The 12161-nt window shown below is 46.9% G+C and overlaps 1 protein-coding gene across 1 annotated transcript in view; it reads right to left on the reverse strand.

Moving 5' to 3' along the window:
* Positions 1-12161, reverse strand: part of SYT17 (synaptotagmin 17) — a gene marked incomplete at both ends in the record, with an annotated part of 35093 nt that continues 22932 nt past the window's right edge. The window contains one exon of the mRNA XM_084296264.1: positions 1-197. Within this exon, the coding sequence (XP_084152390.1) occupies positions 1-197 (197 nt within the window). The remainder of the gene's footprint in view (positions 198-12161) is intronic.

A 12161-nucleotide genomic window follows, 5' to 3' on the forward strand; every position in this document is an offset into this window, starting at 1 on the left:
TCATGTCACCTCCAGGGATGCCGGGGAGACGCGGTCGCACTCCTCCCGGGAGCGCAGGCTGTGCCACTGCTCCACGGCCGTCCGGTGCGCGTTGAGCATCCGGCGCCAGTGGTTGGACTCGGGGGCACCCGTGGAGTATTGGCCGATGACGATCCTCCCGATGAAGTCATTGCTGCTCTTCACGTTGTGCCCATACACTGCAGGAAGCAGAAACAGGGACAGGTCAAGGTCAGTGCACCACACATCCACCCTGAGCCCTGCCTGCTCGAGGATGGCCATCTTCTGTGGCCGTGCCACCCCAGCGCTGCACGGCTCCCGTGGCCTCTCCAAGACCAAATCCACCCTTAACAGTGAGCATCTTGCCTGCCACACACGGATGGCGGGACACCATAATTTTCAGCATGTAGCTCAGCACCTCAAAATCATCCAAAAGACCCACTGAGCAGTTTGGAAGCAATAAGAGAAGCTGTACTACAGGTTAAAATACAGTTCAAATAAATAGGGCCCACAAATCCAGGGTGGTATTTAGCAAGAACATGGTGACCAATTACACCTTCTGAAGAACAGCCAGAATCTTTGTCCAGGCACACTGGGATGCTGAAACACGTGGAACAGCCTAGACCTGGGTGAATGAACAAGAATCACCCTCTGGAGCATGACATCCTTGTCATCCTCCAAACGCAAACGTTAATGACTCCTTCTAACGATAATCGTATCATTCCCAAATTAAAGACACGAATCACACACACACAGGCTGTCAGCAGGATGTTTATACAGAACCAATTTTCCATAATTATCACTTGTTAAAAGTCCAGGGAAGTAACCAAGGGAGAGATGCAAGCCTAACGCCCCGTCCTTTGTATTAGCCCAGCCTCGCGGAACAAAAGCTTGCAGACAGCCGCAAACTATAATTACGGGCCTGATCCTGGCAAATGCTGCGCACTCCTGTTGGACAGGCATAAAAGCACTTTGTGTTTTGAAAAATAAAGCTTCATATCATTAGAAAGTTGAACCAAAAGTCTGCAAAAGCTGAAGCCAGGATATCCACAGGCACTGGCTAGAATATTAAAGATTAAAAACCTTTCCCATGAAAGAGGGGGAGTTTTAAGAACAAATGTCTGCAGGGGCTCCAAAATCCATGCAGGTTTGTGCAGCCAGAGGAGGTTCAAAGTTGGGCACTGGCACAGAGCCCCTCCAGCACTGCCAGCAGAGCCAAATCCAGGATCCCTCATGGCAGTACCAAATGCGCCCTTCTAGGCAGGCAGGTCACTGAGCAGCAAGCACCTGACCCCTATTTAAGGGTGCATTTGCTATCATAATATATCCTGTGATTAATTAATATTGCTTTAATATGCTACCTAGCATATCTGCCATCTCCATCCTTATGCAAGTGCTGACTGCAAGCTGCTGTACCAGGATGGGACCTTGCTCTGGGTGACTCAGGTGCTGCCTGCTAGTGCAGTCCTGAAATAAAACTGTGCAAGCTTGCATCTCACTTCATGCCTTCTGACAGCTTTGACACATGCAGTTTAAGGGCTGAGATTCTCTGCTCATCGAATAACCTGGGGATATTTTTGGCAACATCAAAGATGGTGCTTTCATGGACACAGGAGCCATGCAGGCTGCTCTGTGCCGCCATGGCATGTCCAGCATCACGGCCAGTCCACTTGCCACTAGCTCAGCTGTCTTTACACCATAATGCTCTTGGCCATGCAAGCAAAACCTTCACACATCCCCAGCAATTCTCCAAGTTAATGCAATAAAAACATTGCATTACAACTCAGACCATTTTCAGGAGGTACCTCCCCACATCAGGAAGTCCATGTCTTCCCAGATTGCCACCATCAGTTTTCTCGAGGCAATGCCATCAACTCTCTGAGCACACCTCCAAGTGCCAGTGTCCAGGGGACAGCTCTGTGCTCTTTGGAAAGGCCATCTTCTAAGAATGTGGTGAGGAACCTTAAGCCATTCATTCCCAACCAGCATACAGCCTGCCAGAGTTATTAATGAGCTCTACTACAAGGCAATGGATCACAAATGTAGCTAGCATGACTATGCTAAATGACCTGCTATGATTTATTATCCTAGTGAAAACAAATATTATGATAAAATCACATAGAAGTACCCCATATCTTCCCTATGTTTTTTCCTCGTGTTATTTTTTTTTTCTCCTCTTCTTTATTTCAAACATGAAAGAAGATGAAGCTTAATCCTAGGAGATGATACCAAATCAAACCATGAAGTCTTAAAGCCACCAATTACTCAGTTTAAATTAGCAGTGGCAAAGTATCCCAGGCATACTGATTCTTCACAAATAATCCATGTCAGTACTGTAAAATGAGAAGGTGTGTTACAGCTCCTCATTTTGGGACAGTTTATTTTACCATTGACCCAAGTATTTTGAATTCTTATAATGTAAAGCACCTCGCTAGAAGTGTTACCTGTTAAACAGAGAAGGCTTTTTACATTTCAAATGGAGCTGTTTGAATCCATAGGACTCATCCCCTCATCTCTACTGGAGAATGTGACCTCTAATCTCATCCTGTTGGGTAATTAGCATGCTGATTCCTTCAGGGTATTAATGTGCTAATTATACAAGAGTCATTGCTTCTATCATTAACTAATTTAGATACCACAGAGGTAGACCTATTGCTGAAGAACAGAGGAGATGTTTTTCAAGGCCAAATGCTTATTCACAACACATCTGCGGACCGTAAGCAGCAGCACTATATCCCACACAGGTTTACAGCCTTACAGTTTCCCATGGCAGCTTTCCCAAAAGATGACCTGCCATTTGTGTGCCCACAGTCCAAATCCACAAACCTTTAAAATTCTAGGACATGCCTTTCTTGGAGGTTAATTGCTTTATTCCGCTCTCAAAAAGGCCATTGTTTGCTGAGCAAGTTTACTTACAGTTCAGATACACAGAGCTCCCGCATGGACCTTACCCAGGAGCAGGTGCTGACAGTACCAACGCAAAAATAAGCCCTTTGTCCATACTCAAGAGCACCATTTCCCCTGTTGCTGTCACTGGTTCTTCCAAGAACGGCTCAGAAAGCAGAACTGCAAAGCCCACAAAGCCAGGTGAGGAAAACTGAAAGCAGAGCCCGGTTCCGTTGGTCGCACTCAATGCACAGTGGGCTGGAACAACCCACTCCTGTTCTTTGCTCCTCTTGCAGCCAATACTTTTCTCAGTCAAACAAACAAGGAACTGTTTCCCCAACCACCAACTGGCATGTGCCGGCCACCACCTCAGGAGGGGGAAAGCCCTGGCTCTTCCTCTTCACCTCCTGCACCAGGCAGAGGAGCCCCTGCAGCTCCGGTCCCACACGCCAGCAGCTGGGCGCTGCTCCAGGCCGTGGGTAGGCCATGAGTGGGCTGAGCCGCACTGCCTGAGGTCTGAGCACTGCCTTCCAGTGGCCAAAAGGGAGTTCAGAGGAGCTTTCAGACTAATGTGCTCCCGGTAACTCTGCGGGGCTGCTCGGAAGCAAACGATGTGGTAATTACCACGTGGGTCTTTCAGAGTGACCCAGCCTCTGGTCACGGACAGGTAGGCACTGCTTTCCAGTTAAGAAGCCTATTTCACTGACAGAAGCCACACACCTGATCTCATCAGCTCTCTTTCCACCATTGCAGTAATTTACACAATAGCAACATCCATTTCCAGGCCAACACAGAGCAAAAAGCAATTAAGGAAGCAGAGGTCAAACCAATTCCTTCTGCAGCTGCTCTTTACTGAGGGATGCATTTGGAATCAGAAACGCTTCTTTAAAAAAAGTATCTCTTTCTAGTAGAAATGCTGAAATATAAAAGAAAATTAGATTCACTCATGTCCATTAAAATGGTTGAATTCTTGAGGACAAGCACTGTGATGTAAATCAAACATTTCTATGCTTCCTGCTTATCGATGCATTGATCCTAAGTGATCCGTATCAAACTGGAGGTAGCCTGTGTGCTCAGGGAAGCTTAGCCCTGGGGCAGGGACCAGTGCAGCTGCCATTCCCCATTCCCCATGGGGCTCCTGCACAGGATGGGCTGGATCGTACCCCAGGGCCAGGCTGGGCACGACCACACAACCACGACTGCCATCAGCCTGATGCCATCACTCCAGAAATTGGCTCCGGCTTGAGCTTTCCCTCCTCTCCTCCCAGCTTTCGTCACATCAAATTGCTTTTATCCGGTTGACAGCTTTGCCTGTTGCTACGCCACCAGGCACTTGCCTCTGACCCCTGAGTTTGCCTGGACGGCATCAGCCCAGGCACTGGATCCAGCCAAAAAGCCCTTTGCCTTCCTCTGCCTCTGCACTGACACTTCCACACAAGTTCTTGTGAAGAGCATGACAGCAAGGTATTTATGATTTATGACCGATGCGCACAGTAAAGTTTAAGCTGGCATTTCAAATATAAATTCCTCCTTTAACTGAGCATATTAGCAGCCCTGAAATAGCCAGGAAGACGTAACTCACAACATTTTCTTAAGCTATCTGCAGAAGCATCTTGCTTAGCTGGGACCATGCAGCATCTGCATCCCCTGAAAGCCCCAGGCCAGATGTGGCTGAGCAGTTCCCAGCATCGTGGTGCTGAGTGCCTCTTATGCCGCCTGCAGGCATGCTGGGCCCAGGGCCCCAGCCCCAGAGCCTCCCCCCAGGCACTGGCCCCAGCCCCAACCTCAGAGCTGGCAGACAAATCCCAGCACACAGCAGCGGGTGGGCACAAAGAATATAACTTCTCCAGCCTCCTCCATCAGCTACCTGCAAGGCAAGTGGAACCTCACAGCTCCAAGAGAGGGGACAAATGGCAAGCAGGAATTGGCCTCTGGTTTTTCATCTGTGCTCTCCTTCAGGTTAGACATCAAGCAGAACACCTTGACCCAATTTATATGTCTGCCATCAGCTTATTTACAGAATATTCTCTAACAAATAACCCCCAAAGCATGGTGGTTTCACATTTATCAATTTAATCTCCACCAGGCTCCAACTTGCATGGGAAACTCATTTCCCAGCATCTCCTTCATCCTCTGTGGATGCCCAGCTGCATCAGCAATCTGAACCAACTGAGCGTGTGGCCAAATCCTAGCCATGCACGTATCCACCTGCTGCTTCACAGGGGAAACCACCACCAATTCACGGGAACATTCTTTGGAAAACCATCTCCCCTCCTCATCCTGCTGCAAGGGCAGCCCGTGCTCCAGCTGGAGCATGTGCAGACAACTGAGAAAAGGCAAAAACAATTTACAAACTCCTGTGTGGCTTTCTCCTGGTAAGCAGCACTTTGTGGCATTCACAACAGCAAATCAATTATACAAAGGACTTTTTTTTTTCTGCATGTCCAATCATTTGTTTTCTAATTAGACAGATCTAATCAAAGCAGAGCTCCAAGTAGCCAAACTACATGCAGAAATTAAAGCAGTGACCAGAGAAGTGTGTGCTGTCCCAAAGGGCGCTGCGGGGCTCAGACCCCTGGCAGCTCAGATCCCTTCCAGGTCGGGGACATTTAACCAGCACAGTATTTCATACCCAGCAGTTAGAAAGCAAATTCTTAACCTGTGCCGGCAAGGCAACCATGTTACCAGTCTCCCCACCTGTCATAGATGGACCACTGGAAACAAATGAGGGGAAAAACAACAACAGCAACAAAAACCACTAAGACATGGAAATTGAGAGGTTAGATTTATGCATGGTGCATTATGCTTTGATGCAATCAAGTTTTAATAGCTTTGGAGACAAAGCAGACAAGGCAGCAAGCCCCAGCGCAGAAGCATCCCAACTGGGAGGGGGGCAGCACGCTCCCACACCTCCAGCAGCCATGGGCATCTCATCTCCAGGCTGCCCCGGCGCCTCAGCAGCTAGCCCCAAGCAGATTTCTCCTCATTTGATACACAGGAAGATTACACCCAGTGAGACGCTTCAGCAATTTCTTTCACAGTGGCATGAGCAAAACAAGATAAAGGAGAAAGGTTGAGAGAGGCGTGACACTGTTTAAATTAATGGGCTTGGGAAAATCAGTGAGTGCTGGAGGTTGGCCTGGAGAGAAGAAGCTTTGGTTCTTTCTTTAGGAGAAAAAAGATTCCTAAAAAATTCGAGAGACCTCCAGAAAAATACTGTTCTGCCATGCCTGCAGTGATGCACAGACTGAAGGCACAGGCTTCTTATTAACAAGGTCAGTCAGATTGAAGAGTCTTCATTCTGCCTTGCTTGCAAGCAACAGATTGGCTCGGGAAGCACAAACATCTTGGTGCTCTCACCACTATTAATCCTGTGTCACTCATGAAAGCGGACAGTCTGTGCAAAAAGCTAAATCCAGCCCCAAGCATCTTCCCTGAGCAGCCCAAAATATGCGGTACAGGCAGGGGCTGCCGGACCCCTGGCATCACAGGGAGACCAGCATCTTCTCACCACAGCAGCTTGCCCACAGCCTCAAGGTCATATCTGATTATTTTTATAATAATCCTGTGTGTGGTTGCTTGGTCCCATCACCCCAAGAGCGGAGATGCCCTCACAGGACCTGCTGGGTCACGTGCGGAGCAAAGCAGCAGCATCGCTGTTCTTGCTAGAGCTGGGCACAGACCATATGGTGCCCAGTGCATAAATGCATTAAGTATTTTATAATGCCAGACACAAAGGCCAATTTCTGATCTAAATTAAACAGGTATAAATCCTGAGAAAATCCTCTGCTGACATCAATGTTTTTCTTTTTTTCCCCCCTCTGACTAAGAATAGGATTACACAGATTTAAACACAGATTAGATTCCACTTCTGACCTGAAATATTTATATATTCCTGATATATGGAATATATAGATACGACAGTGCTTCAGAAGCACAGGTCTAATAGAAAAAAATTCTAGCAGCAAATTGCCTAACTATCTATTCATCTAAGAGAGATTATGGTACCCAAAATGAGAGCATTAAAAATTAGAAGCCACCCTTTATTCCTGTGTGCCAGCACAGAGAAAAAAAATCATTTGATTCTTATTGAAGGAGACAATTTTTCCCCCATACATGTGTGCAAAAGACAGTGCCTGAATATACATATATTTTTTTTTTCATAAAAAGTAATAGGAGAAACAAGAGTTCATCATCTGAAGCAGCAAGTCAGAAATTAGATGTGTAATGACCCCAAACAGATTGGGTTTTCCATCCCTGCAAATGGGCACCTGAAGATGATGAAAGCATGACCTTCAGATGCCAACATACAGCCAGGCAAATCAAAATTCACATGTATTTCCAGAGAAGCCTGAGGCCATATCCATTATCTGCCTTCAACATGGTCAGCTAACTTGGACATTTGGAAACCAAACTGATAATTAAAAAAATACCATTAAAATGACTTGATATGTCTCCGTTCCATTCTCAGGACTCTTAATAATCTCATGCAGTCCTAGCAAAAACCAAAAACATCACCCTGACTCCAAAGCTTACACCGTGAATCTGACCACTCATCCAGAATGAATCCTGGTTAGTTTTATTTCAAGCTGCTTTGGGTAAACATGGCTTTGGGATCTGTAAGCCTTCGGTACAACGGTTTGCCTGTCTGCCTAGCTTTGGCTCGCCTGGAAGGTGTGGTGCTGATGAAGACCTTCAGCTTTGGCCCATCTCTCCAGGGTTTTCTGCCCGGTTAATGTTGCTCTCCCCTTCATCTTCACCAACAACTGTCCCAGAAATGCTGTCATGTGGATCAAGAGCACTCTAAACCATTTTCTACCATGCAAAACATACTCAGTAGGCAGTGTACAAAATCAAACAGGTTTCTACTAGATCATCTCCACCAGCCACAAGAGCTAAGGGCTACAGTTGTGAGCCTGTGCTCCCAAGAGTCTGTTTGTGCCTTTAGTGACTGCTTATTCCAGATCTTGATCAACCTGAAATATCCGCCTCCAGCAAGAAGTCAGGATTTCAAGGAAGATCCCATTCTTCTTTTCTAATGCTGTAACAGCACAAAAAGAATGAATATGCTCCAGCAGGCAGTATTTCCTCAAAAAGAAATCACGTTAGCCGAAGCAAACTGAACTACCCCAAACTAAACCATTATCAACACATCCTGACAAGGATTTTTCTTCCTCTAAAAATTCAAACTTCATTAAATGGTCCTCAAATTTTCCAAAGGCCAAGAGAAAGGGAAAACGAGGCAGTAGAGGAACAAGGTATATTACTATTGAACAGCAATCTGTTATTTTAATTAAGCACTCTCTATTAACTGGAAGTTAATTAGAGCCGCGGGATAAAGCATCAGCATGATCTTGTGGGCTGAAGACATGAATTGTAACAGCACTTAGTGGTGTTGTCAGAGCCCCTGTGGTGCGTGGAAGCCCTTGAAACCATAGGTGTAGGTGTTCAATATCCCTCTGTTCAACAACAATTCCTTGGGAACTCAAAAAACAAACAAACAAAGCAAAAAAAGAAAAAGAAAACTAACTTGGTCCTAAATCATCATTAAAGCATACTGAACAGTGAAGAGACTCGTAAAATCCTACAAATGGATCAGAAGAGAAAGTGCCTGCAAGCTGTAAGTGATCTGAAGATGTTAACAAGTCACCAAGATGTGGTTTGCCCTGGAGCTCTGGTGGTTTTTATTGGGCCATCTGGGCTTTGCTGCAACGCAAACAGCATTACCGCCGATTGTTATTAACAACGTTATAATCATTAACAAAATACCACAGTGCTCAGATTTCAGGTGTCATCTTACCTCCTGCCGTGCAGCCGGGGCTTTCGGAAGGTTAGGCTGGGATTTAGAGGACAGCCTGCCCAAGACCCATCAACAGGGAGAGCACACCTCTACACGCCAGCATCCAGGCCTATGGAGCCCAGGGCTCAAGGCACAGCCCCTCAAACATCCTTTTCTGTGCTCTCAGAAATGCCCTCGGAGCATCACTGGAAGGCAGCAGCCAACAGCACTGGTGCTGGGCCCAAATTCCACACTCCCGTCGGCAGGGGACAAGGAATAATTAATGCCCTTGTTCACAGGTGTATGTGGCTAGGAGAACACGTTGTCCTTTAAAGCCCTGTCTGACTGCAAGAGACAAATTCTGCCTGCACCCAAGCAGAAGATGGCCCATGGCAGGTGGTGGCAACACTGCCAAAAGCAGCACGTGGAACAAAGGACCACACTGAAATGGGCCTGCCTGTCACTGCCTGTAAACAGATGCTCATCACCCAGGCAAGGTGTTTGATAGAGTAAATTAAAAATAAAACATCCTCCCCTCGAAGTGTTGCCTCACTTTTCTTTTGTCTTTTTTCTGTCGGGACGTTAGACTTTGTTTGAGTACCAATCATTTTCCTGGTTTTAGCCTCTTTTGGTGAGAAGCCGTGTACAGCTGACATTCTGGTGGAGACAGCCTCCCCCTGAGCTCATCCCGCCTCATTTTAGGCACCAGGGAGGGATACCAAGGCAGTGACACCACCAGCAAGTATCTGAGGTAGGCACAGAGGGGAAGGCAGACAGAAAACTTGAACAGGGGACCCTGCCCCAATGGAGAAGGAAGGAGAAGCACTTTGGTCTGTAAAGGCCAACAACCTCCTGTGTACAATGCCAATATGCCCAAGGAGGAGGAGAGATCTAAGAACTGGTCCAGAATGCCCCAAACCTCACTAAGGCAGTTTGTGTGCCCTGACCTGGAGGCATGTACTGCCCATCTCCCACAGAGGCCATACCTCAACCCCACAGTCAGTCCAAAGGACAGGACACCACGAGGAAAAGAGCAGAGAAGTGGCTTTTAGGGAGCTGCCCATTTTCAGGGTTGGCACGCGCTGTCTTTGGGAAAGCCACAGGAAAAACATGCACAAATTGTTATTACAGTGCACTGAAAGCCAGACAGTCTATTCAAGACAAAAAAAAAAAAGCCACCACCATGGAAAAAATAATAATCATACTTTGTCTAGATAGCTCACCACTCTGCGGTGGAGCTACACAGAGGGAGGCAGGAGCCCCAGCTGATAGGGACTGGCATGACTCCACTGCCTTCAAATGAAGCCAAGCCAATGTAAAGACAGCTGCAGACTGGGTCCAAAATATGAAACCACAAAAAGGGCTCCTTTAAATTATTGAAGATATACTTGATTTCTGGCTCCTGCAACAGCTTTTGCAGCCCTCTATCCATTCAAAGCATCATCAGCCACCCTTCAAGCAGGATTATTTTCCTTTTCAATTGGACTTTGACTCAACAGCAAATTTAATTAACTGACCTAATGGACTGGCGCTGCGGATTGAAAAAATAAATAAATAAATAAAATCAGCTCCCACAAAACAAACAACAAAGAACCACCATTTCAGGAAAACAAACAAACAAACAAACAAAAAAACTAGAGTAAAAATGTGGCTTGTGCTCCTGCTTTTTATAGATGCAAAATACCAACAAGACCTCAGCTGTGCTCCTCATTCTGTGAGGTCCAGAGAGCTCCTCCACTCTGGCAACCATTTGCTCTTCACTGTCTTGTAATGGAAGATCCCAAAGCCCTTTACCAGTTTCTCTAACGTGCCAAGAGCAGGCTAGTGGTAAATGCCACCTTCCCCATCCCAGGACTTTCATTTCACTAAAACCACAAAGATCCACCCATCAGTGCTGCAGTCCCTGCTGGTGACACATTTCCACCAGTGTCCAGAGACTGAATGTGGCTCTCAGCATTCACCGCCACTATGTCCCCAGGACCACCACATCCCCGTGATGCCACAGGTGTCTGCACAGGCTTCCTCATAGGTCCTCACAATGGGACAGGTCTCTGTTCCTCTGCTAACCAGACAGGAGGCTCACAGCAGACCAGCGAGCAGAAGACTACAAACACAGCAGCGTGAGCGACACCTCTCTATTCTGGCACCCACAAACCCCTCGAGTGCCTGAGCTGATCTCTATACACTTGGCTTTTGGACTCTTCCCACAGGTACCTGCTAGCAGCTACTGCTGGAGACAGGACAGAGCTGCACGGAGCTTTGGTTTCTCCTGGAATGACAATGCAGGCTGATCTCAACTTGCTGTGTGACCTCGGGCAGGCTCTTTGCCTGATCCCTTCCCGTCTCATCCAGACGGCCATCTCCATGGTCACAACACCACTCACCTCCTGTCAGACAACAGAGTCCCGACTGCAGCAACAATGCCCACAGCTATGCCTTACATGCATCATCCCTCAGCAGCCACAAGAACTTGGCCCCGCTGCTCCTCTGCACACTCCTCACCAGCTCTGGAGCTGCCACTGACATTTCTGGATTATTTATTGCAACTTTCAAAGCAAGCACCGCGTTACTTAACAGCGAAGTGCCACTTAAAAGGCATGCCATTGAAATCCGGCTGCATTACGTATGGTTATGAATCAACTAGCTTCCAAGTGACTTATTTTAAAATACATCCATTTGCACACAACAACAAAAAAGTAAAATAAATCAGGCATCCACGCATCAATGCCAACTTCATCAGCTGCTGTGAGGAGCAGTGTATTCCACTCATCCTCCCTGATTGCGCAGAGCTGATACTGTTTGCCTTCTGTTGTTCTCTTAGAAAAAGGGGAAAACAAAGAAAAAAAGAATTTCACATCCATCACGTGAGCACCTGACAGAAGCTTCCAAGAACAAATTCATTACTGCACATGAAAGGTACAGTCAAGAACGATGTGCACGCAAAGCAGTGATTAATTAGGCTTTTTGCTGAAGAAATTTTTGTACTTGAAGGGTAGGATTTAAATCCCTGATCAGCATCACTTCTGCTATGACACATTTGGAAACAAGCTAATGGGTTGGAATTAGGCTCGTGTGCAGGCTGTGACACCTGTATCTGCCACGTAAGAAATAAAATAAGAAAATACTTCAAAATATTTTCTTTCAGATGCAGATTCCTTTCTGTTCTTCAAAAAGACAGTGCAGTAATGGGTAGAAAGCTATGAAAAATAGAAGTAAGAAAAAAGGTTTGGGAAGCACAGGAACCTAGAGTGGCCAAGGGTGCAGGTATGTCCCCAGACCCACCACTCAGACCCAGGTCCTGGGCACCTGCAGTGAAGTTGCGCTGTGGGAGGAAAACCCACCACCTCCTGGGGGTCCCACATTTCCATGGAGCAGCAGAAAAGCCACCAGCCACAGTGGTCTCTACAGCAGCACTGCCTGGATGTCTACAACATTGTCTCAGCGCTACCAGAGCTACCCAGCTCCCAGCCTACAGCACATCCCCATGCTGTGCTACGTT

This window comes from Netta rufina, assembly GCF_964035555.1.
Source record: "Netta rufina genome assembly, chromosome: 15".
Classification (NCBI taxonomy): domain Eukaryota; kingdom Metazoa; phylum Chordata; class Aves; order Anseriformes; family Anatidae; genus Netta; species Netta rufina.